Source organism: Ptychodera flava, chromosome 14, assembly GCF_041260155.1.
Source record: "Ptychodera flava strain L36383 chromosome 14, AS_Pfla_20210202, whole genome shotgun sequence".
Classification (NCBI taxonomy): domain Eukaryota; kingdom Metazoa; phylum Hemichordata; class Enteropneusta; family Ptychoderidae; genus Ptychodera; species Ptychodera flava.
Window position 1 is genome coordinate 27950252 of NC_091941.1, and position 27205 is coordinate 27977456.

The 27205-nt window shown below is 38.2% G+C and overlaps 2 protein-coding genes across 2 annotated transcripts; both read left to right on the forward strand.

Moving 5' to 3' along the window:
• Positions 1–2000: 2000 nt before the first annotated feature.
• LOC139150009 (phospholipase B1, membrane-associated-like) lies at positions 2001–12621 on the forward strand. Its single transcript, XM_070722149.1, has 13 exons — positions 2001–3212; positions 6041–6120; positions 6451–6508; positions 6998–7056; positions 7301–7430; positions 8059–8167; positions 8390–8585; positions 8989–9077; positions 9625–9706; positions 9866–9973; positions 10982–11077; positions 11356–11424; positions 12197–12621. Exons 1-13 carry the CDS (start codon positions 3020–3022, stop codon positions 12380–12382), a joined length of 1455 nt encoding a protein of 484 aa, XP_070578250.1. The 5' UTR covers positions 2001–3019; the 3' UTR covers positions 12383–12621.
• A 2667-nt stretch (positions 12622–15288) lies between these two features.
• LOC139150011 (phospholipase B1, membrane-associated-like) lies at positions 15289–25470 on the forward strand. Its single transcript, XM_070722151.1, has 13 exons — positions 15289–15683; positions 17349–17428; positions 17693–17765; positions 18223–18281; positions 18991–19108; positions 20175–20289; positions 20529–20727; positions 21282–21370; positions 21671–21752; positions 22653–22760; positions 23249–23344; positions 23770–23838; positions 24439–25470. The coding sequence occupies exons 1-13, from the start codon at positions 15608–15610 to the stop codon at positions 24859–24861; spliced, it is 1587 nt and encodes a 528-aa protein (XP_070578252.1). The 5' UTR covers positions 15289–15607; the 3' UTR covers positions 24862–25470.
• The last annotated feature ends 1735 nt before the right edge of the window (positions 25471–27205 follow it).

Below are 27205 nucleotides of genomic sequence, written 5' to 3' on the forward strand. Positions count from 1 at the left end.
GGATTTTATTACATATTGGGTTAACCCAATATGTAATAAAATTTCAATGCATTCTCCTTAGTGGACTTTATTACATATTGGGTTAACCAAATATGTAATAAATCTTCCATGCATTCTCCTTGGGGGACTTAATTACATGGAAGGTTTATTACATATTTAGTTTATCCAAAATAGATCGTTAATAACATATTGACTTAAGCCCAAAAATATTTGGTTTGGGCACATATTTTTAGAGAATACCAAAAATAGATTAATGAATATTTCTTTCTATCACATTAAGTAAGCCTTATAAACGAAAGGCCAGTATTACCATTCAATCGAAGTTGGTCACTTCGGCCTTTCAGAGCTATCATGTATAGTTTCCTCTCTTTATTACTCTGTGGACACATTTATGTCTGGATAATATTCCCGTTTATTTGCCCAAAATGTTGTGATATTACAAAGCATATTAATACATCGGTAGTCGCTTTCATATTTACCGTAAATTGTCTTTGGTTTTATGAATGTTGACAGCCATAAGCGTTCAGCGTGTAAACAAACAAGTAAAAAATTTGAACCATTGATGTCATTTTCTGATTGTTGTAAGGTCAGGAACTAGCAATATGGTGAAACTTTCCTTTCCGTATTGCTAAATGATTATAAGAAATGTGTGTGTTTTCAGGTATTTTCCGCTGTATGAAAATTAAGGAACAATTAAATTAAAATTTAAAGCTCGACGACGGCTTGATTAGGGTACCTGGCGTTCTTAGCTTTTTTGCAAGTTTATTGATCTCAATAATTGTCTCCACTTTTATCTAAAGTTTTGAAGTGTTTTGGCTACACAGGGACGTGTTGATGGTTGTTAGGCATTTTTGTATTATTTTGCTTAGTATTATATCCCAAGTTTAGTTTTATTACATATTGGGTTAAGTGTTATTACATATTGGGTTAGTATTACATATTGGGTTAAGTGTTATTACATATTGGGTTAGTATTACATATTGGGTTGATTATTACATATTGGGGTGATATACTTGTTCATCATTTCGATTTCGTAAAGATTGAACCAGTTGGTGGAAAACGCAGAGGCTGGACTCCAAACGACACACTGGAATGTCCTCCTGAGGTAAGCTGAGATATTTGCACACTGTGATTTGAAGGAGGGGGAAAACTGGATGTCTGAGTAATTGTGAACTGCTTGAGCAGATTTATACGATAATTTCTAGGAAGCACGCAGTATTATTCATTTCAATATTTTTTTATTCACTAAAATATATCACGGCTATGCAGGCCATGTCCTCCAAATATATAACAATTCTAAATTGCATGATTATAGTCAACTTTTTAATACGTGTAAAATCTGCGAGTACAGAAATATCTGTACTATTCACTAAGTATTGGCAAGTTTAGACAGTGATAAATTCGCCCCCTCGTGTTAACACGGGGCTAAATGATTTTTGAGAATGACGTGTGGTAACGTAGAGGCGTTACTTGCCAAAGTTGTCTAAGTGAACGACAAAATGACACTGTGTTCAGATGATGCTCAAAGCTATGGACACTGAGTAGTCACAAGCGGATGTTGGTCATGTAACTTTCAAATAAACTGATTGCCATAGAACTTATAGAACAGAGACAGCTTGGTAACAACATTAACCCTGGAGTGCCAGGGTCTACAAGTATTTCCTTAAAATGTTCAGCTGGTTTTCTCCGTCAACTGTTTATAACACTTGGTCCCCGTATCCCTCTCATTTGATGTTGACAGGGATTCGAGTACTTCTACACCAATCTCAATTCACCGGGAGACCGATGGACGACGACGTCGCAGCCGTTACCACCCACAACAACATCAACCAAAACAACAACAACAGTTCACCCAACAGTGAGAGACGCACCGAGTGACCCTGGGGCTCTGTGCAACGACTATACTGCCGCAATTATCACAACTTTCGTCACGACCACCATCTTGCTTGTAATTTGCCTTTGCTGTATCTTTTATCTTATTCATAAGGTGTCGTCATTAGAAAGAAAGTCAAGTAGCATTTTTTAGCGTTTTATTCACAATACCAATAGAACATCGGAACTTTGTAACAATAATCACGGGCTTTGAGAACATGATGAACGGCCTGACATTGTAGCCCTTAAATTTGGTGTTTATATACTTATGATAGGAAGCTCTGATGTTTGGCTTTGTTTCAAATAATGAAAAACAACAACCCTGACGAAAACAGCACAAGGACCTCGACTGTCGAAAGAATTATGTTTTTGACACATTCCACTGGCTTCGAATCAAGAATACGTCACCGGTGACCTCGTAACTGAATTGAATTGCCATTGTTTTTAGCGGTCTATAGATAGAGATGACAATAGATATATTGTACGGATGTCTCCTTTCCGTCCATAGAATGGACCAGAGTCCAGTGAAGGACTCGGACATAGTCTGCATAGTTCTAGTCTCCGGACAACGATAGGATCCGAATACCTTCAAAGCAAATTACCTTCACAGCACTTTGATCCAAGTATCACCACGTGATAAAATGAGCGATACAATTACTGTAGATAGTGCTCTTATGTGATGTACATTTCACACCTGAACAGAATAAACTCTGTTAGACATGTGCATCGGCGTGTCTGAACTGTTGAAGTGGGTCATTTTGTAGACGGGGGCAAACGCTGATCTTTACGGAAGATTGGTTGTCTTATCACCAAACACACGTGACTCAATGCACACAGATGTCCACTGCCCGACTGATCTTTCTCAAGCAAACTGTTCAAGATGGCAAACGTAGAGTTCGTTGATAGAATTAATACTAGAAATTTAATTCTTAAAACCAAGATTGTCTGCATGTTACAGGTGTTTCTCGTAAATACCATACTTGTGAGCTGTATCGTGTATGTCTGGAGTCAGTTTGCAGCGGACCCCTACATCTCGAAGCAGATCAAAGTTTGAAAACTTTAACGGACATGTGCTGAACATCAATTAATTTGTTAATATAAGTTATGAGATTTCTGACAGTTGTATCTCAATATATTTAGTCAGGTGATGTGTCATCGTCATCAAAATGATTATTTCAAACAGAAAAAAATACACGACTGGTTGTCTTGTGGATCGATCACGCAGTTCAAGCTCACAGGCGTACAGTGGTGTTACGAGTTTGCAAAGATGGTAAAGCCGGCCTTCTTAGTCTGTATCTGCATACTTTTCGTTGAGGTTGGAGTCGCCGAGGAGTTCGACAGTAAGCACGATATCATTACCAATCACGTCTCCTTGTTGGTCTCACTGTTCTGTCTCACCTACACAAGAACAATCTGTGCAGTGAGCAAGCTTTTAACACATTGGGCCATGTCATGAAGCATACAGAGGACCGTAAGTCTGTGCCCAGTGAAGGAGACTAAAAACATGTAACTGAAAATTTTATTTAAAAGTGCCAAAAGTCTTCAGAAACAGGTGTCAAAGAGGGCGGAAAAGTGCAGTGGTTGGCTATGAAGGGGAAGGGGTAACTTTTCTAGGCTGTTGCCAAAGACTCGTTGCATCTTGACCTCAGAGTCCTGTTTGTTGCCTATCCCCAACTGCCATTTGTCCAATCAACGTTACGTGATTTTTTACTTAGACTCCTTTACGAAAACCTGTATTTATGAATCACTTAAATTATAACAGGAGAGTTTATACTTATTAAAAACAAATCACGTCATAACAATGTTATGAATTTAGGGCATTTTAATTTGTAACACCGTCCGATGTCGTTTTTAATAATTTACTTTTTTATCTTGCATGTTAAATGAAAAAAATCATTCCTGTAGTTTACAAATAGGGGATTAACATTGCCCACAGTTTGTCTTTGTCTGTATATATGTGGGATGAACAAAATGGAAAACCTCGCAAAAATGTCTCGAGACAGCAGAAACACGGGATTTATACTACGTTTTTGCAAGACATCGAGCACTAAGTCATGTTTCCATGCCACTGGCAATATAAGCACGGTTCAATTATCAGAATGCATAAATAATTAACTATTGCTAATGTCCATGAACGAGGTCTTGAAACACAGGTTTGCAAAATGACCTCTTCTTGCTGAGGTCCGAAACCATGTCAAGGGAAGTTCTCAATGATTGCGAATGGTGAGAAAGCTTTTTTATGAAGGGCAAGGTGGATAAGGAGTATAGGTAAGTGGTAAAGACAGGCCTGGCTGAGGATGACCTGGGGGCAGAATGTCTACTTCCAAAGGATATCGCGATATACAAACCCATCATACAAATGTGCAATCTACAGTGTATCTATTCAAAAACCCGGTATGGGAAATGATAAAAGGATTCGTATCATTGGTTTTAAAAGTTAATACATTTATGAAAAATGAGTGTCAGGTAGAGTTGATTTGGATGGTAACTATCTATTATTCAGATCACGTGACTATGCATTCAGATTCAGGTAGCTAAGCCAGTCTGAACTATTTCAACATTCCCACTGTACACGTGCCATGATTTCATTTTATATTAACAAATAGATTAATCTCCTATTGAAAGTGGGATTTTTGTAATAGTTGAAATACGCATAAGCCGGGGTTACGTCTGTCGTTTTTCTCCCAATTCGCGCTGTCTCAATGTTAATGTTAATGGAGGGTGGGACTCATTTCGAAAAACAGCGACTAATGCGCGGTTTGACGTCGTCTATGTATGCAGAATAGTAGCGAAAAAAGTGAACACTTTTCCAAATGAATTCTAGAGGCCGACATGACCTGGTTTAAACGTTTCATGGACAATGTGTTTATTTTTGAAAACACTGGACACATAGTGCACATTCACAGTAATATTTATTGAGTCAGGTGATTTTAATTTTGTTTGCGTTCGATCGATGCTGTCGAGATAAGCCACAAGGTGCAAGGCCTTAGATAAGGATGCTATCGTATGGCTGTCATCAAGGTAAACAGTCGAATGATTGTATCTATCGGGCCAGGTACGTTACCAGGACATACCGAACCCTGGGTGATCTATTACATACACTCTCTAAAAATGCCTTTTTGCGCAATACATGAGCGTTCCTGCAACGCTTATGTGTATGAGTTCATCACACTTTTTGGAAGGTGAAATCTAGTGACCACTGGCTACGTCCATTATTATGCACATTTGACAGGTGCCAAATCAGGTGCTCGCACTCAAACAACGCCCGGGAAATGAAAAGTGTTCTAATGCTAATTCCAAATCGGTAGGATGTACCTATTGACTTTGTCTCGTTTAGTTTTGCTGTGAGTAAAGGGCCGCACCATGGCATACTCATAAACAATCATTTGCTGATTTTCAATTTCATTGCCAGCCTCTTTAGAATTCTGAGCATCTTAAAATTGACCTTCCATGTTATCTGTCAGGCTATGTACTTTAAGATGGGGCTGTTACAGCGGTATCACATCCTTAGCCATCAGGAGATGTCGGTGTTGTAGAACCCCTCCACAGCAACACGTTTATCTCACATCCTGGTCTGCGCATGGGCAGGATAAAACGCCACGAGATTACATTCACACATCAATAACGCTTTCCAAAAATAGACTAATAGCATATTTCATTATTATTATTTTGTGTCTGAGATTTTGCATCTAAAATGAGGAATAATTAACTGGTCATAAAAAGACATATCGGAGCTTTAGTCTGCTACAGTTATGCTAATAACGGCAGGGTCAAATTGCCACTTATACTAGGGTAGTTCTTTGATTACACTCGTCATCTGCCGTCTTCTGTGAACCTATACCGTCTCGCAAGATAATTTCCCCTTTGAACCTTGATTCGGCGAAAATAAAATGTTGTCGAATACCTGCTATAACTACACAAGTAAGCCCATGTTTCGATCCAATTTGATCCAATTTGAAATTTGGCAGATAGTTTGGATGAGGATTTTGGATAATTCGGAAACATTGAATCACCCCTAGAGGCGTTAGAACACCGATACTAGCATTAGAAAAAAAATGAAACCAAATTTTGTCACAGGTTGCACTATCCCAGGTGACTTTGGCCCAAGGCCGGGAATAGCTTAAATATGCTCTTCACCATGTCACATGGTACTCATTGCTTCATACAGACTGGCGTGAATATGTTGAGCTGATAGAAAGTCTCAACGAGGATGATTTCAAGGAAAAGGAAATGAAAAGTCCTTACAATGTGAGTTAAAAAAACTTTGTTTTTTATCACGAATTTCTTTGAATTTAATATATGCAAAATGATTTAAAGACGATCTGCTGCACTAACCCAAGGATGTTATTTTTGAAAGAAAAATGAACGCCTATTAGAAGAAGATGTCAATGCAATTTATCAGCAAAGACGTTTGACACGCCCCCTAATGACACTGAGATAATCAAAAGAAGAAAACCTCAAAAGAACCTGTTCCAAATTCTTGATTTAGAAAGGACATCAACAAAAACGTGACAGTTACTAGTTTAAATATACTGGTCATTGACTTTTTGAAGCTTATGCATATTATCTTGAATCCAGATTCCACCAGAATTTCCGTGTGCTATAGAAAGTCCTGCAAACAGACCAAAAATGGACGGTAAGAACTCTTTTGAGTGCATTCTCATGCTCATGAAGCTCTGTGGAAAATCCTATACAACCAAACTATTTTACTTTTCATGTCTAGAAAGAGCCTCTTGGCCTCTTTCTTGAAATCCTAAAAAAACCCGGAAACCTGAGAACTTAGGATCTTATCAAAAAATGTGTCTACAAAAGCCGGGCGCACTGTAAGGCTTGTGACTATGTGACAACACAGAACCAACGCACACTTTTTGTTATGTTATGGTTTGTTATGGTACGTTTAGAAAGAAATGAGTTTTATATTTAACGCTTGATTTTTAACAATACTCACTGAATAAATTTAGCAGACAGGGTACAATATCAAGATCCTTTTGCTGTTTTTTAATTCATGTAAATGCAAAGTTGAACAGAGAAAGAGGTTCGTCTTCGAGAGATCTCTGTATAGACAGTTTTGTAAAGGTGTCGACAACGACACTTAACGCATTTTGTCTTTTTTCCTTCGTATCAGTACATCACCTTCATCCGGCTGATATCAAAGTAATCGCAGCAATGGGAGACTCTTTGACGGTAAGATTAGGAAGGGGCAGAACGCGAGATGAAGATGATGATGATGATGATGATGATGATGATGATGATGATGATGATGATGATGGTTGTGGTGGTCGGTGGTGGTGGTTACGATAATACTTGTACGGGTCAAAGGCTGTCATGATGTGGACAACAAAGACGTTAATTGGAGATAAATGAAGATTGTGACACAGTCATCAAATTCAATAAGCTAAATGCCTTTTATTTTTCCCCTTTTTAACAGGCTGGTAACGGCGCGAAAGCCAACAATCCATTGCAATGTCTGATAGAGTACAGAGGTGTGGTTTACAGCGTTGGAGGTGATGATTACGAGAACTACAGTCAAGAGGAGGGGAAAGTTATCACTCTCGCAAGTATGTCGACTTTGTATAAAGTGTTTCTCCATATTAGATGCCATCTTTACCTCTCCTTTCCTCTCTGTCTTCCCTCATCTCCTCCCTCTCTTCCCCTGCCCCACTCTTTCTCCTTTCTTCCCTCCCTCTCCCCCGAACGATTCCCTGAACAGACAAATGTGATTTGAACATTTGTTTTGTGTGTTGATATATATTTCCAAAACAGACAGCATTAACGGTCGAACTCTTCAATAGACCACGAGACTTGCTATTGCTGATTGGTGACATTCCTCCGCAAAGAAGTGACTTTTCATCGTTTCATCAAAACTAACTATCCTCGACTTTATCGGTGACATATTGACATATGCTATTTGTCATATATACTCAAGTTGAGAGAGGGTAAATTAAATTTGTACCGGAAGTGAACATTTAATTTAAAAAAAACTAGATCGCAATGAAACAGCAAAGTATATGAAGACACAATTATACACTTTTTTATTTTGACATTTCGTTTTACTTGTCTGTTTTCACATACATATCAAAATATACTCATAGGGCTCCTTAACTTTCTGGTTCATTTGCACTCTGTGTGACACGCAGGTTATGAATATTTTGAATATTCAATTTCGCCTTCTATCTTTATCTACAGCAATGTTGAAGCAGTACCAGGAGGGTATCTCAGGCTATTCCATTGGCACAGGCGATGTCGACTCTGAAGGCGCTAATCTGAATGTGGGCGTTGCTGGCGCCCGGTCGGAGTAAGTGAGAGCAAAAAATCATTTCCAAATGTGAAAGACGCAAGACCCGTGCTTTGATAATGGGAATCGAGTGAAAACTAAATAGCATCCCTACAACGGCGACAAGACAGTCTTGTATCCAACTTTAGATTCTGATTGCACATTAGTCAGATTAGACCCCTCATCCATCATAGAGCTTTCCACTCTTTTTGAATGTTTCCCCTCCTATTGCTTGATTGATAGACACATGGAGACGCACGCCAATTGGCTGATCGAGCGGCTGCAAGAGCATGAAACAGATTACGAAAACGATTGGAAGATGGTGACTCTGTTCATTGGTGGGAATGATCTGTGTGCTTGGTGTCGTGACAAAGACAAATATAAACCAGAAACTTACATCGACAACATCAGAAAGGCGCTCGACGTACTGCATGATGAAGTAAGAGCCGAAAGGTCACACTGAGAAACCATTTATGTCTGAAACACGCCTGTTGCATGCATTATGCATTAAAAAAATACAGTAGTACAAATTTTGATAAATTGAAACTATAGCAAATAAAACCATTAGACTTTTTAAAAAATCGGAGGGTTTACTCAGGAGATCTTTTATGTGAACTCTGATGTCCGCATGACATCAATAACACAGCAAACCTACGCAGACTGCGCAATCTGCATAATCTGTCGGCAGTCCTTGCGAAGTTGTGCAACAACAAGGAATACCTATTTTCTTCTCTGAAGTGGTGGTCCATGATAGTTATAGAAACGAATTAGACGTCACAGTTGTAATTAGTGTGCAGCTATCATTCTCATGACAATCGAATTGTTAATATTTTTATCTGTAGCTACCGAAGACATTCGTCAATTTAATATCAGTAATACAAGTCATAGAAATCAATAAAATGGATGACCTTCTCTGTAATATAATTCACCAGTAAGTATACGTCCAATTACCTGTCAGTAATTACACTTACCTCTAAGATTGCTGGTTTCGTTTGATGCTGAGTCGCGGATCGGCTGATGATACATGCTACCTCCAATAATTAATCGTTCGATTAATTTCTACTTAATTACATTATTTACTTCGCTGAAGGAAATTCCTAAGTGTCGGTTTTCTTGCATCGCTCAGAGCTACCATGGTCATCCTTGATAATCTTCAATTTATCAGATAAAGATTGGCTTGCATTCGTCCGAGTATGCACAAGCATGGTAAAATAGTAAAGCGGCGACTAAATAGAAAAGTTAGTATTGCAGTGGGAGTAAGTTTTTCATAAAATAAGAAAGTAAGTCGGCGAGTAAGCATGAGTTAATTAATAAACAACAACAAACCGAACGAACAAACAAACAAACAAACAAACAAACACAAGTGAATATAACATAGATAAACTTTAAACCTCCATCTGGAATCGTTTCTCAGCACTCTGTTAGTGTGAACAAGATGAAAGTAGAGAATATAGTTTTTGTTGCTTTTCGTTCTGCAGGGTCGTTTGTCCTTGTGCTAAATTGAGTGGCAACAACACAGATGAGGTATCAGAACTGGTGGATGTTATGAGAGAATACCAGGTAATAGAGCGAAGACCACATATTCTATTTTATGCGTGAATATTTCTGCGATATTGTTTGCACATTCCCAACTAAAAGAAATAGAGTAGTGAATTCCATGAATGGCAAGAAAATGGTCACGTGATAATTAATGATTTTCTTTTCTCTTTGAATTTTCAGAGGTTGACAAGAGAGTTGGTTGATAGCGGACGATACGACACTCGTGACGATTTCACCGTCGTAGTCCAGCCATTCTTAGAGCACACCGGAATGCCATGGAATGAAGAGGTGGGTTGGTTAAACTGTCACTTTCTGACGGACACATACAAACAGTACCTTGTCTTTTTCTATAGTCTTTAATTGTTTGAAATTAGATAAGATTCTCAAATTGCAGGACAGGCCGTCCCTTTTGATTGAAAGATAGCAGGATAACAATGAATGCAGTATGTCTAAATGTTTAAACGATGGTCAGATATATTTTAGAGAATTTCTCGCGCGAAAAATCGCGTATACGATGTAAGTTTGCCAAATTCTTTCATTCAACAGGTAGTTTAAGTAAAAGTATTCTTTTAACATCATAGTCGTTATTAATTATAGTGTCGCTATACCGACTGTAACTTTTCACTGCAGATTTCAATATTCTGTTGTCTTTCACTAGTCTCTTCCTGGATCGAGATCAGACGAGATCATCATTGAATATTAAAGCCAACGTAGCTGTATCGTTTTTGCAGTGTGCTTACCAAAATACTACCATCCGATCTTTGCGAATATGCTTTGTATTCTCGTCAAGTCATATCATCTTTAAAATTGTCACTATTTGAATCCTTTGTGATGGATTTGGTCGATTAATTTCACGCACTTCATGCGTATGTTTGCAGTGGTCAACTCGAAAATTAGTTCATTGTTAAAATCTTAGTTGTGCGTTCGTCGCCAATGTATGAAAACGTAAAACTTCGATGAGCTTTTTCAAATAAGTTGCATTTAATTTCAAACCATCTTATCGAAAAATGCAACAAGATACAGCTACTGGAGCTTTAATTTGGACATGCATCACACATAATTTAAGAGCATGCAACTCAGCAGGTTTGTTAGGTTTTATCTAGAAATCAAAATTATGAAGAAAGAAGAGAATTTTTTAGAAATCTTTTTCTATAATGGCACTTGTAACCAACGAACCAACCAACCAACCAACCAACAAACAAACAAACATACAAACAAACGGAGATACCAACCAGTTCACAAACAAACAAACAAACAAAAGAGAAACTTGTGTGCTTTGCTTGTTTGTCTCTGAAGATAGGTGGCTGGGACGACAGCATGATGGCGCCGGATTGCTTCCATTTCAGTGAACTCGGACATCAACTTTCTGCTGCGGCCCTCTGGAATAATCTTGTGAGTTCATAAAGATCATGATATCTCCCAATGCAAGACGTCTCCATGTATAACATTCATTCATATGTATAAAAACGTTCAAAAGAAATACTACCATCGAACCTTGAATGAAAATTTCATTCGAAACAGTGCCTCTCAGTACATTTACTTCGATTTTGAACATGATACATTCTAATAAGTGTAAGCTTGTAAATGTGTCTCTGATGAAGGGGCTGTACTTTAATCAATAAACATGATTTACTTAGAGGCAGTTTCTTCACCTCTGAATTTTTCCACAGTTCGAAGCGGTCGGAAACAAAACCACTGACTTTGATTACAGTAATCTGTACTTCACGTGTCCTGGACCGGTAAGTCGTTTACACAAATTGTCCTCCGATCGTTTAAAATTTTGAAGTGATTACCAGATGACAACTTAGCTTTCATGGCGTCATTTGTGTACTTCACGCTCTAAACTTGTACCAAATTCTGTTACATGCTGCTTCAGCGAGTCATCTCCTCCGATCGGCGTGTTCCTGGTACAGTATTTTGTATTTTTGCGTGAACGAGTCTGCTACGTTATATACATACCGTGGATTTATAAGTAAAGAAGTAAGGGAAAGACTGGCAGTAAACCCTGCATGTACTTTTAACGAAAACACTTGACTGCTGCTGAAATGAAAATTGAACCCTGGAAGAAGTTTGCCATGTTTACGTCAGTGGGAAGAAATGTCCTCGATGTGAAAATTAAAATAAAACCCTTTCTAAAAAGCACTACGTCTGTTAAAATGTTAATCGAATTTCGACTATGATGACTCAGCAAAAACTAAATGAGCGAAACATACACACACACAAAACGAGCGGATGTTTCAAACTTTATCTTTTTTTATAAATGAGACACCTTTCGTCATTTTTTTGCTGTTGAAAACAAGTTCAGTTGTTGTTGAAAACAAGTTCAGTTGTCTTCTTCCTCCTCCACTAGGTATGTTCAAATGAAAAGTATTAACTTTGACAACTGTGCATTGTGTACAACATGCAGCTTTGTAGTTGATAGATCAATTTTAGTCCGGACAATAATTTATTTCTGCCTTAGTTCCTAAGCTCAATGTCCAATCAACGTTTGGTTCTGTTCTTCTAACGCAGAGCGACTTCTTTAGGACTCGGCTTAACAACGGAACCGAAGCGCGGAATCCAACTACGATGCCAGTGCCTGTCGCACCGATGACAACACGGCACAGAGAAGGAGTTTCCAAGGCGTCGTTACCAATGGCTACCATCTACGCATTTGTGTTAGTATTAGGAATGTTACCAACGGTGATTCATCTCTAGAGAAGAGAAGCGTCGTCTGGTGTCAATCTTTAAATTTCAATCTCAAGGTTTTCATCTAGACTTTCTCTCCTTAGTCGGTTTCCCATCGGAGATATTTGAATCAATACTTTTCAGAGTATGTTGAAATCTTCAAGAACAACATTTATTTGTCGAGATCACTGTGATACAGTTTGGAGTCGTTCCTATTCGTAACAAAGACTCTCTTTATAAATTTAAATTAACGAATAAAGTGTATTATTGGAGGAAAAGCTGAATCATTTATGCTGACATTGCACTGAGCGTGAAGTCATGGTATGGGGTCACAATTGTCATGCGCAAATCAGGTCAAGGATGGGACCCTACTTCTACATACAAGTTAACTTCATTCGCTTTCTGGATACTTCCCTCTGAGCAAAATGATAAATGGTCACAACAGCATTCAAAAGAGATTAAGCAGATACAATACCATTGAGTCTGGTACACTGATTTTAATGTGTCCAAATCTCAAGGCGAAATGCTACAATCCGTAAGACCATTTTCATCGCGTAAAGTTAGGAAGGTCAAGTTCCCCTCCTGATGTTTAACCAAACCGATGGTATCTATACGGTACAATGTCGTCCCTTGATAAGATTGAATTGACATAAACAGGTGAAGACTAGAGACATCATTGACCCACTTTAATCCTTCTTATGTTTGTTTTGATGACATGTTTGACCGTACCCATTTCATTCCAATCAACGACACAAGTATAGTGGTGGCACACGCGTGTCGGCCTCCTGCACAACCAATACTCTTTTACATCGAATTTTCACATTTTGATTGGTGTTAAACTTTTTATGTCGAGACTTGTGGAATTGCAAATGACCCAATTTTTCCCGAGATCACAGGAGATATTTGGTAAAAGTGTAAGCTGGTTGAATAACACCATTATTTGGTGACCTTACTAGGCGGGTCATGGACTAACAATTCCTAGCAGCAAACCTCAAAAAATAAAGATACCACCAATGACAAGCAAATTTTTCTCATCCTAATTTATAGATTTCTTCTTCATTTTTGGCTCAATCTAAAATCAGATTCGTTGTTTTCTCTTTCTGTGTCCGCGGTATTGGTCGAGAGGTTGGTTCTCGCCGCCATAGAAATCTGATTTCAGTCAGATCGGTTTTGCTAAATTTGCTCCGAACGTGACTTGTGCTTATCTTCACCACCGGATATCACCCCAATATTGTGGTCACTCTGATTTTGTCCGATCCGTGCCAAATTCATTCAAGAATAGCCTCTATGGCACGTTGACTGTATTAAAGACAAGTGACTTTTATTTTTCGAGTTAAAATCTTGTAAAAAGTTGCCTACTCAAGGGAAGTCGTTATTTCTAAAATATTCTGAGGAGAAAATAGGACAGAAATAGACCGTATGGTGGTTTCCAAACCAATTTATTGAATTTAAGGAAGTTAGATAACAGTTACTTAATTCTCTTAATTCGGCGATATTTCCATCTGGTGTCATATCTCCTACAACACGTACTTACAGGATACGTTCACACACTTCCTCAGAGCAAGTTAAATAACAGGAACAACAACAAAAAAACCAACAACATCCACGTTTTTTCCGAAACACTCGACTGTACTGTAGTTTTTAAAAATTTCCGCATAATTCAGAGAAAATGTGATGTTGCCATGCGATCTTCCAATGACCGGGAAAATGATATCTGCCAGCCACGCGGGATTGATAGGGAACCTACATTGATAACAAATGTCGGTAAAGATCGTTAATGAGTTTGCTTATAACAACTTCTGCAAATTTGAGGCATCAGTGATACTTTAATCAGAGAAGTTTAGTTTTGTACCTTCCGAAACAACGACTTGAAAAGAAATCACGAAAACAAACCTCTTCTTTAAAGAAATATATATTGTTATTCTGTACTTGGAGAGGCAAAAATTTATCTACGGCAAAAGCTGTCGACATTGCTGAACTCCATTCCGCGTAATCCCATGCTTTTCCTTTTTTTCTTTTCCTTCTTTCTTTTTGTCGTTGATGAATTGTGTAACCTCTCACAAAACAGTTTATTGAGATGCTTAATCAGCTATGTGATTATACATTACTGGTAATAAGTATTTGCGTTAGAGCGTATCCGAATAGGGTCTATATAAAACCGGGGCTAATGTGCAGCATCTCGGAAGCCGTTATCTAATTGGTTGGCTGTAAGCAATAAAACCGCGTTCAGGAAGCATGTTATCATTTTAAACTAGAACCCGCCTCAGGAACATATATTCGGACTTTTCAAACTTTTCCGATAGTATTTTGTCTACTACCACTTGAGGGGGCTCATTTTGAAGCTAATGGAAAAAGAAAAGCTTTCACTTGCTTATTTTTTTTCAATAATCGAAAGTTTAAAATTAATGTCAAATCATTAAGGTAGTACGTGCCTCGAAATTGAAAGACTTAAACTGTTGCTCAGACTTTGCAAAATTTGAAACGGGAGAGAAAATTGCTCAATATTAACCGACACTTAAAATTCGAAATGGCTGTCATTTCTTTGTTAACTCTATGGCGGAAATAAAATTTTCACAAAAATAAGCCAGCAAAAATTTCAAATTCTCCTCGAGCTTCAAAATGAGCCTCAAAAAGTAAAGGACAAAATAAGCATTGAAAAGGTTTGAGAGTCTGAATACCTGTCCCCAAGGCGCATTCTACCTTAAGGTAGAAATGCCATCTTACATTTAAAATTTTACACAGGTGCACATAGGAGTTTCTCTTCATTAACTGACAATCTAGTGCCTTTTGGCGTATCAACAACAAATAGCCATCTCCTTTACAGACAGTTGTAAACAACTGCACGCATGCTCACACAGTATTTGGTATTCCTGGCTCTGATTGGTTGGTTGATTAATACTATCAGGTCGCGCAAACTTTTTGTGCCGGACATTGTCATTTGTACTCATATTTTCCAATTTGGAGGACGTTTACCAAGCTTCTGTGCAAATATTTAAATGTATATACTGGATCTTTCAATTATTTGCATGAATTCAAAGGTTGGAGAGGAAGAAGCTGTCAACATTAGCATGGAAATGTAACAGTTTTAATGAGATAGTGTGTTTTAGACTGATAAAATATATTTTGGATCAATAGTGCATCCTAAGAGTCGAGGTCAAAAGTCACCTGACGGTCCAAATTGTTGGTGTCGACCATCACTCGAACCCTACACACACAGGATAAAGTTAGTATACGAAAACAATCAGCTTTAAAACGATGGCGTTGAAGGGCACAACCCTGCTGCTCTGCGCTTGCCTCATCGGTTTTTGCAGTGCCTCGGACCAGTACAATCGTAAGTTATTACTCGAGACCTTTTTCATGCTGAATTGCGTGATTTTTCAAAGTTGTCACATAAGGTTATCAGGCTTTAAGCTTACGTACATACTGGAGGACAGTTTGCCGATGACTTATCCCGATCCACTCGTTTACAACGTGCAAGCACTACTGTCAAAGTCCGTGAATTTTGATGACATATAAAAACAGTACAGATCATAGACACCTGAGAAAAACCTCGAGGGTCTATGTACAGATAGATTAACCATTTTGACCAGAAATAGAAGCATGTGATCTGTTAGCCCCCGAAAACCCTCATTCAGAGGGAATTTATGTCCTAGGGATGCAAAGGAAATAACGAAGGCAAATATAGATATGACAATATATGAATCAATTGCCAATAGGAGGGGGACTATTGAATGTGCGAAAGAATAACATTCATTTCCAAAGAACGGCTTAAATCTTCAACGATGACGTTTTCTCAGCCCGTGTTATTTTGAAAATGGTTACAACACGAAGCATTTTGAAGCAATCATCTGAGGTTGAACAAAATTACAGGCCACTCTTCCTTGTCATGTGGATGATGTGCAGTGGTATACAGTTAACATGATATAACTGGTGTATTTTCAACATCGCACTAAATTCAGTAAATTCTCGATCGGATTTGAACTCATGACGTACGGCACCCCATCACCCAGAGACATCACAGTCAAAACCGCTCGGCCAAATCCCCACCCTTATAAAAGACTGGTTCAATAACCGAGCTAAGTTGTTACAATTTTTCTGACTGCGACCCCAGACGCTGTAGGTGTAGAGTTCATGAAGCACGCGCACACATCGTACATAAACTTTATCAAAGCAACGGATACATGGATTTACTGGGCGAAAGATAGCCTCGGGGACAATTCTGTCCCCCAGCAGAGTTACCGAGCCGGGGTAGAAAATATGGTGGTTTCAACTCGGTCAGTAAACTCTTGATCGGACTCGAACTCACGGTAGAACTTGTTGAGATTTTAAGACCAGGAAGACCTAATTTAGTAATAAATAATTGCAACATGTTTGCTAATGTTACGTATCAGCAATCCATGCAGCAAGCCACAAACAAGAAAATCGGTGTCCATTTTATGTCGTCGTGCTTGTGTTCAAAGTACATGTATATCAAACTATTCGTTTTATATTCTCATATTGGTTGCTTTCCTATATACAACCATGGTGCTTTCAGGTACTTGGCAATTAAAGCAATCTAGCTAGTATACCCTCCCTGCATCGGAGTCAGAACTGTTCCACGAAATTTGAAATCACTATTAATGTGATGAGTGACTGTTTTTTGTATTCTGTTGTGCGATGAACTGTATCTGTGTGAGTTGTTAGCGGAATCACTGAACTTTGAATCTTAAGTTTCCTTCTCTAATGTAACATTTTAGTGAAATTCATTTCCGTTAGATGTGCGGGTTATGGAGAGAAACTAGGCCGTAGATGGCGCTCGATCATTGAGACGGTCCTATCCTTAGTAGATATTGAAACTCAAATGGCAAACATGTAGAATTTTTGCACATCGTCCTCCAAATAATCCCCGCTAAAAACAGAGAAGTGTTGGAAATACGCTGGGCGAGGCCTAAATCTCTTCGTCAATATGGAAACTAATTAATATCTCCCATCAATCGATTCCTGTTTACATACACAGCCTGGGATGAGTACCTGAAAGCCATCGACAGTTTAAGTGAGGAACAGAAAACGAAAGAAAGGATTGTGAAGCCATTCCTTGTAAGTACTTCTGCTTTCTCGATAGTTCCTCTTTATGCCCCAGAGGTGATGGCGTGCAAATGGCATTGGGCCTAATTTCAAATTTGCAGAGCAGCATCGGTAACGAAAAATGTTGAAACATCCGACATTATGAGTAAATTTCAAACTTTATCCTCCCCGAAGATAAGGTTAAAACAACTAAAGTAGATACACATTTATGGCGCCAAACATTGACCTTCATATTGTGAACCCTGAAAAATGTCTTCTGCGTATATTACACTACAGATAGACCCCCCTGAAGAATTTCCGTGTGAGGTCAAACTTCCCGGTTTATTTGACAGACCACAAGGTATAGATGGTGAGTAATACTGTTGAATTCAAAGTCATGGTTTTCGCGGGTTCATAAACCAAGGAAGGATGTCGCATACAAATAAAGCTTTTCTTGGAATTTACATTTAGTTTTTTTCCTTTGCTTTTCATCCATCGCTTCAACGATTTGTTATGCGTTTAAAATTGTATTTACATGGCGTACAAAATGGGCGACAAATCCTTCTGCTTACTATGTCAATCCCATAGTTGTGGATTCTATTTTGAACATGTAAACCGAGTCACTGTTATATCGATCCAATTGTACGATCCCATATTTCTCAGCAACTACTTTTGTTGCAAAACGATTTCACTATTCCAGAAAAACTTTCTCGTCTGTAAAGTCGTGCCTGATTACAAAACAACATCTCGGGGTTTCAGATTCTTTCAAAGCACACGACCAATGATGAATCTAATTTTGATTTTGTCGATTTCTTGTATTTTTGTAGTTCATCATCTCCATCCAACTGATATCAGAGTCATCGGTGCTCTAGGAGATTCGCTAACGGTGAGTCATTTGGCTAAGCAAGAACGTGACCTCATGCCAATGTGTTTTGCGTCTCATTTTGATTTTTCTCTCTCATCGTCCATCTATCTATTCATTTATCTATATGTATGCATATATAATATACACACTCATACACACCGTATATATATATATATATATATATATATATATATATATATATATATATATATAGACACCATATCTATATATATTTATAGATATGTGTGATGTCCCATATGTGTATATATAATATATGTATATTATACATATATACATATATATATATATGTATATATACACCATATATACCATATATGTATCTATATATATATATATATATATATATATATATATATATATATATATATATATATATATATATATAATATACATATATTATATATACACATATGGGACATCACACCATATCTCTCTCTCTCTCTCTCTCTCTCTCTCTCTCTCTCTCTCTCTCTCTCTCTCTCTCTATATATATATATATATATATATATATATATATATATATATATATATATATATATATATATATATATATATATATATATATATGGGACATCTTAAACTTCTGCTCTTTTTCTGTCTATGAATACAATTAAAGTGCGACTTTATGTACCCGTCGATGGTGGCTCATAGGGACATTTTAACTCAGTATGTTTTTGGTCTCAGTTTTACACTAACTGACTATTTTCAGGCTGGTAACGGTGCGAAGGCCACCAACCCAGTGCAGTGTCTGTTCGAGTATCGAGGGGTTGTGTACAGCGTCGGTGGGGACGACCATCCCGTCAATGGATCAACTTTGACTGTGGCTAGTAAGTACACTTTGCCACTAATCAACAATATCTTGAAACAAGTGTCCAGGTTATTATCAAACCGATATGGTCTTAGTGGCATTAAACACCTACTCAGTCTGACTGTAAAAATGACGTCATATAGATTCTATAAATAAACAAATAAGAGGAAAATGTAATGCAGGGTGATATTTGTTTATTAAACTTGTGCAACCAGATTCCATACGAAGGGCAGGTTGGATTCTTACAGTATGAAAAGTACATATTTTAAATGGGCCTGTTAAGAGACACTGAATGTTTCTAAAAGCAGTCAGATAAGAAGAAAAGCTATTTGATCATTGTAAAGAGCATAAGGAATAAAACTTCTTAAATCTTTGTATATGGCACTCAGGTGTAGCATATCGTTTGAGTGGTGAGTCTTTCTGGTGGAAACTGAGTTGATAAAGTAGTTCAACTTGTCAGTATCAATGCATATATTATGAAAGAAAGAATGACATAATTTATGTCTTCTCTGGTGCAGAGTGTGATCATTTGTTGTAATAGATTCAGGATTCAGGATTCTAAACGCTCTCTTTTGGACTGATTCAAGAAAGGTGGACTGATAAAATATAAGGCCATTATGCCATAAGTGACAAAATTCAATCAAAGGTTTCATGGTTGACAGATAATATGTTAATAATGTTTGTTCTTAACCCAGCAAAGCCTTGTTGTAAATGTAGTCAATGTAGTCAGATCAAGACTGTGTATCATTTCTCATAACTCCGAGGAGTTTTTAGACCTTCATCCTTCCTATGAAGTTTTGGTTATGATTTTTTTGGAATTTTCGATTTTCACAAAAAGCAGCTAAGCTTGAGAAATCTTTAATTATTCCATGAGCATCAAAATGAACCCACACATATGGTAGACCAAAATAGTCCTAATATCTGTCCCCGAGGCGCATTCTAAATCATATTTTAGACGACGATATTTAGAAACGAAACGAGGAATTCAAACTAAGAAATTATTGTCGTGTGTTCGTCTTCACTCGTTCACACGCGGGAAGTCAGCCAATTTTATAGGAACGTCTCTTCAAACTTTTATTTTATAGCCCTTCTTAAAGACTTTTACGCACAGAATGGACTTGAGGGATACTCGACGGGTCGAGGAAACGTGAACTCACCTGGTGCTAATCTCAACGTTGCAGTACCTGGCGCTGTGTCTGAGTGAGTGTATGCTTCTTTGCTTGCATACAGACAGACAGACAGACATAAACTCACACGAATATGCATGCAAACAAACACATTTTGCTTATTAATTCATTTTCACACAAATCAAGCGTTCGCAGAATGATACACATACATTAACTTGAAGAGTTTTCGTCCTTTAAAGCTTGATTGCGAAAATATTTTTGCATGTGAAGCCCAAACGCTTGAAAATAAAGATCATTCCTATCGCATTTCAGGAACATGGCTTCACAGACAGAAATGCTGGTAGAACGATTGAAGGAGGACCCAAACATCAATTACTATCACGACTGGAAGATGGTCACTCTGTTCATAGGCGGTAATGACCTGTGTGGATGGTGTCGAGACAGAGAAAGGTTCGCTCCGGAAAACTACATCAACAATATCAGAAAAGCGTTGGACATCATGCATGCCGAGGTAATGCAATCCTCAAGAAATGAAGCTAAGTTTAGTCTGTAGAAGGTGCAGGAACTTCGCGCTTGTCATTGATTTGGGAAATAGAATTACAACGCCGCAGTATCCTTATATGACTGTATTGATCACAGTCTGAGGGACTGTACCTTCATCTCTGGGGGGGGGGGACTACGGCAAAATGACGGGGTGCCTTATCAGCTTACTGCCCTCGCAAAACTTCAATATATGGTGTTTTCCCTACGTTAAGGCCTGTTCTGTGCGTATGTTCTTGTTCTGGCCATGCACCAGTTACTTCTCTGTGACATTTAAGATTCACATGCAGAGTGTAAATTGGAGTTTGTAACTTTTCACGAGATTTTACTGCAATTGTCATCTACTTGCACACGCGCCTCAAATGTTATCAAACTTAGACGAGACATGCTATGAAATTTGGCTAATATTTGACGCTTGATATATTGAAATGTTTACGAACTCGGCTACTGAACGATGACGTAAGATTGGACGCCATGGCATTTAGAAACAAAAATAATTATACCGTTTGCGAATCTATGTTTTAGCTTCCGAAGACATTCGTTAATTTGGTTTCTGTCTTGCAAGTAACAGAGATAAACAAGCTGGATAGCCCGTTCTGTAATATCATGCATCGGTAAGTAACCTATCGGAGTATGCGTACCAATGTATACTATTATTTTTCTGACGTACCCTTATTATTTTCCATATTCGGCTCAGCAGTCACATAAAGAAAACGATACACTACGTTGATTGCGTACTTGGGTGTGTGTTTTAGTGTGAGAGAGAAACAGAAATGGGAAGATACATGTAGGACGAAAATGACAGACACAAAAAACTGACTGACATGAACCATTTGTTACTGCCGCGCAATTCTCTAACACCCCGGTGGTCACGTCATGAAGGAGATAACTTAATTTTTTTTGATACTGTGCAGTTTCCTGTGTCCCTGCGCTAAGCTCCTATATACGAATGAAACTGAAGTGGCCGAATTAGTTGCCATAATGAGAGAGTACCAGGTAGGTTTAAATTTCGAGCATCTATTTAGAGAACATAAACGACTACTAACAAGTAAATATCTATTGTTGGTTTTTTTGTTTCTTTTTGGGGGTCAACAGTGTGGTTAAACTTGACCGCATGTCCCATTCTTCAGATGATGCTTGTACCATTGTCCGGAGTACATCTTTGGTGCTTAATTTTATACTGGCATGATTGTTGAAAAACCGTCTGTAAATCTGCGGGTTTTTTAAATCCGTAAAATGAGTCACATCCTTATTACCAGAAGACCCAGAAACACACCCGATCCATACGTTGGCTACATCAATATTAAATTATGACAGCAGTTTGCTTTATGGAATCTCTCAAAACAATGTCAAGTGAATTGAAATCCTTCTTCGGGTGTTTCGAATGATTCACCGCAATGCTCCAGTGTACCTGTGTTATATTCTTTCATAACACAAACCGGCAAGTTGTCTTCACGGTGAAAATTGTTTCTCTGAAAATTGTAGCAACTTACAGTTGTTATACACAGTCAAGTTAAAATCGCTCTTCCAGCTATAGCACAAAAATTATTTAATGATCTGCCAGTTTCAACTTGACGAAGCACTTTCCTTGATTCTTTCAAGCGAATGCTAAAAACAGCTCACATTTTTGAAGTGTATCATCATTTTCCCTTGTTCAAACTTTTCTTTCAACATGTCTTCTGTGACTTTTTCAACATCATCTGTATCCTCTTGATTTCCTCTTTTTTCTTCTCTTTTACTTCATTTTTTGTTTAAACACTCCACTAGTGGTGATTTTACGTAAGAAAATAATGCACAACGGCGTTCCTTTGATATCGATGATGTTTCAAAGAACAACAATCATCCTGCACTTTCTCCGGATCCTTTCGTCATCATACTAATGTTCATATATTTCAGAGACTGACCAAAGAGTTGGTCCACTATGGACGCTACGATACCCGCGATGACTTCACCGTCGTTGTTCAGCCATTCTTGGAATACACTGGTTTACCTTGGAACGAGGAGGTCAGTTATTTTAAGTTAGAACATTCTCTCTCTCTCTCTCTCTCTCTCTCTCTCTCTCTCACTCTCTCTCTCTCTCTCTCTCTCTTCTCTCTCTCTCTCTCTCTCTCTCTCTCTCTCTCATTTGCTGATGTTATTTGACTTAACGGGAAAGAATTGCACGATGAAGGTTGGGTTGCGGAATGGTATAACATGAGGCCTTTTAAGGAATTCGTCAAGACTATCCATTATACAAAGTTTTGCAATATTATTCATGGAGATCTTGAGACGATGATAGTCTTTCATGATATGTAGTGGTTCAAGGAGAGATCTTAAAAAAGAGAGTATATGATTCGAGTGTGTTATATCGACCGAATAAATAGCATCCATTAAATTAACTAGTTCGTAATTTTCACTTCATTCATGGAGAAATACGTTAAAGTCTCCGATATCAGTTAAGTCAGCCAAACGATATCCCTTACGTAATGCGCAATACATTTTTTATATTGTAGGAAGGTAATTGGGACGACAGTTTAATGGCGCCAGATTGTTTCCATTTCAGTGAAGTCGGCCACCAGCTGTCGGCTGGTGGGCTCTGGAATAACATGGTATGTGCAACTACAAATCAATGTTCCGAGTTATCTGCCCGAGTCCTTCAAAGTTTGTCTTCATGACACGTGCCGATTATATCTCACTGAGAGATCGTTTCTTCAGCCTTCTTTATCAGAGAAGAAAATCCACAAAATTTATGTTTCAAGTTTTTTATGTTCTTATTCACATGCGTATTTTTAATCGACTCTATTTGTTTGATTTCAATTGAGAGACAGTCACTCACTAAATTATGTTAGAGTCGAACTAAGAGCTTAAAACCAAAGCAACATGCTTTGACAATGTGATTATCTTTAGGAAAGGACGGGAGAACAATATACATGATGATATTCCAGAGGACGGGACGGCGGACACGTTACAGCAAAAAATGCAGACTTTATAAACTGTTACTGACATCATTTACAACTTTCATTTTCCTTCCCAGTATGAAGATGTTGGAAATAAGACAGGTGATTGGGATTGGAACAATCTCTACGTTACATGTCCAGAAGCTGTAAGTAACTCATCTAAAACGTGACACATAACTATTCCTTGTATACTAGTGTGTACTTGCGTGAATGCGTATGTATGTATGTATGTATGTATGTATGTATGTATGTATGTATGTATGTATGTATGTATGTATGTATGTATGTATGTATGTATGTATGTATGTATGTATGTATGTATGTATGTATGTATGTATGTATGTATGTATGTATGTATGTATGTATGTATGTGTGTGTGTGTGTGTGTGTGTTGTGTGTGTGGTGTGTGGTGTGTGTATATGTATGTATGTATGTATGTATGTATGTATGTATGTATGTATGTATGTATGTATGTATGTATGTATGTATGTATGTATGTATGTATGTATGTTTGCATGCACAAATATGTTATTGCATTTGTATCTTGCTAAGTAGTCATTGAATTCGTTTTATATGAGTATGTTAATCGAGGCTTTCTCTATGTCATCGTGTCAGACATTGTGATGGTCCTCCGAAGCGAGTATAGGCCGCTTCCGGACAGTTATGATAAGTGTCATATTACCTTGAATCGGAAAAGATTCTGTAAATTAAATTATATCAATTGTCGTTTACATTACCACCACCAGGATTCTTTTTTCAAGACAAGACTCAATAGCGAGAGGTTCTACACACCAGTCACCAGAAAACCAACTACTCCGACAAAACCCACCATCACCACCACAACAAAAACAAGAACAACTACAAGATCAACTGCTAAACCACCAGCAACCACCAAAGCAATGATATCAGAGACGGTGACGTCGACAACAACCACCCTAGAGCCAGTGGTCGAAGAGCCGCAGACGGCATGCAGTAAAGACTACACTGGATTCCTTGTTCTCTTGTTCTGTTTACTGCTTTCTGTGGCCGTTTGCGTCGTCATATTGCTCATCTTGGCCGCGGTTTATATAAATAAAGTTGAGAAGGAGTCGAAGTACTCTGCCACAGCCTGGGCTAACCAAAATACCAAGTACAACGGCTTTCAAAATGGTGCATACAGTATGAATTAGGGCTCTCTGATCGAACGTTAAAATTGACAGTTATATTGAGAACAATAATGATAACAAACAAAATAACATGCCCAAAGATGGGCCGCAGGCAGATGGGATACCTAAGCTTACATAAATAGCAGGCTCCGGGTGTTTTAAGAATCACAATCTCTAATAGTGAGAAGTAAAGACAATCTATTTCAGAATTTATCTCCTACACTCTGATATTCTATTAATACAACAATTTTCGATGACAAGTCATGTACTTTGATCAGTTGGACAAATGAACCAATTTGGATGTGTCCAGTGGACTAATGTACTTTGTCATTGTTTGTACTTATAACCGCAATATGTTATTCTACTGACGAGAAGCCGCTCTGTCGCCTGCTGGTTGCCGAATCACGATTTATTGACTTATCGCGTGTGGTAAGCTACATATCGTCCAACTCAGCCGGGAATAAACGGCGAGGCAATGGACTTTACAATCTCTGTGTGACTTTGAGACGATTTTGATGTCGGACCAGTGGAGTTGTTCATTTACATTCAAGAGCAGGCAACATATCAATTTCATAGTGCATTGTCACAGAATAGATTACGCAAGCAGTTGAAAAAATCATCAATTATCCGCCAGTTGTGTGTTCGTGTGGGTTTTTTTTATTTCATTGTCGACTGGTTAAGACGACTGTCCAGACTACTACTAGTACTAGATCTTTCATTTAAAAACACTGGACATTTGACACTTTTATCGAAGAACTATAAATACAGACTAACGTGACTTAAATATTTTCAAGTAAAAGTCGGGAAAACTGTATTTCACTGTTTGTAGACAGATCTTTTAGGGTACAGAATAAATTCAACCCGGTGACGTTACTAGGGGAAGAATAACGTCAGTTATTACTTGTCGTTACTAGGCTAACGGGGGTCACCTTATCAGGGTACCAAAGTTCGCCTTCCTAATTTATACAATTGTAAATAACGTCACCTGCCTACACTTTGAGTAGTTCTCTGTTAACGTCGACAAGATAAATCGATTTCTTTCTGTCCCGTGAAAGAATCAAGATCAAAGATTGACCAAGACACATTTAATCGGTAATTTGAGGTAAGTCCTATATCCATAGCTGCCATGCGCAAAGCAGTCAAATGGTTTACTGCAGTCAAGGGTATATGGTTGACTCTGTGCATGTTATATCGATTGATTCATGTTTAATGCAGATATCTGTCGTACGTTCAGGAAAATACAAACAAATTTTGATCATTTGCGAAAGACTGAGGTTTGTCAAAAAGCTAAAATTACACGCACAACTACCATTTTGAAAGACACTTTTCCGGAGAAGCTTGCGTGGAATGTTGTGTTGAGTCGACCTTGTGATCTCACCTGAAAAAAACTTTGCAATATCATGAAAGGAGAAATGAATACACATGCAGGAGAACACGATCATGCACAAGTAGTGAAGTCCGGAGACCTACTTTCACCGTGCAATCTACTTATAACTGTCATGTGATTTGAGGACAATGGTGTGTCAGTGAAGGCATTGTTGATTCGATCAGTGTTTTGGAAAAAAAGAATAATCGCATTATATACTTACCCTGTCCGTTAGATTTAATGAATTTGGGTTTGGTATACATTGTATAAACTCTCAGAGTGGTCAGAGAGAGAGAGAGAGAGAGAGAGAGAGAGAGAGAGAGAGAGAGAGAGAGAGAGAGAGAGAGGAGGGGGGGAGGGAGGGAGGGAGGGGGATAGGTCATACCGAGTTCACCTGGCCCAGTAAACTATTAATTTTTACGTATCCAAGCATTCAAGGTATGGTTTATTGATTTTCAGAGTGAAGCGCCCCGTGTACAAAAGTCCACTTCCAGTTACCAGTCAAATCGGTTACAGATAAACTGGAATGCATTAGTGCTGAATTAACTGGTTTCCGTATACAAACGAAAGAATTTGGAGTTCTGTCGCTCAAGTCGCTGTCAAACAGAAGACGGGCCTTCACGACTGCGATTACGTGGCTGACGGGCAATCATGGGAGACAAAAACGCTCGCTTTGACTCCGTAGTTGTGTTGATAGGGATCGTGACCATCGTAGTTGCCATCATCATTATAATACTTCGCATCATTGATCACAGAAGAAGTAGAAGTCGAACCAGCAGAGATTCCAACTTCTCTGAAAGCGACGTTTTCGTGAGAAGTAATCGGAGCGACTGATAATCAAGTAAACTTGAATAGGTCGGATTTTCCAAAGTCTGGAATGACACCCTTTGACCTTGTTTGAATATTCATCACAGTCATCAGGGGCTTATTGGGATAATAACAAGCATGGAAAATATAATGCTTTGTGAACAATGAATGACTCCAAAATCAACAAAATTGTGG

Excerpts from the sequence above, each read along its gene's own strand:
- LOC139150011 (XM_070722151.1), top strand. The coding sequence starts at position 15,608 with ATGGCGTTGAAGGGCACAACCCTGCTGCTCTGCGCTTGCCTCATCGGT. Across the intron at positions 18,282-18,990 it reads CTCTAGGAGATTCGCTAACG|GCTGGTAACGGTGCGAAGGC; the intron begins GTGAGTCATTTG and ends GACTATTTTCAG. Across the intron at positions 21,753-22,652 it reads CCATAATGAGAGAGTACCAG|AGACTGACCAAAGAGTTGGT; the intron begins GTAGGTTTAAAT and ends CATATATTTCAG.
- LOC139150009 (XM_070722149.1), top strand. The coding sequence starts at position 3,020 with ATGTGTCATCGTCATCAAAATGATTATTTCAAACAGAAAAAAATACAC. Across the intron at positions 9,078-9,624 it reads CTCTGTAATATAATTCACCA|GGTCGTTTGTCCTTGTGCTA; the intron begins GTAAGTATACGT and ends TTCGTTCTGCAG. Across the intron at positions 11,425-12,196 it reads ACTTCACGTGTCCTGGACCG|AGCGACTTCTTTAGGACTCG; the intron begins GTAAGTCGTTTA and ends CTTCTAACGCAG.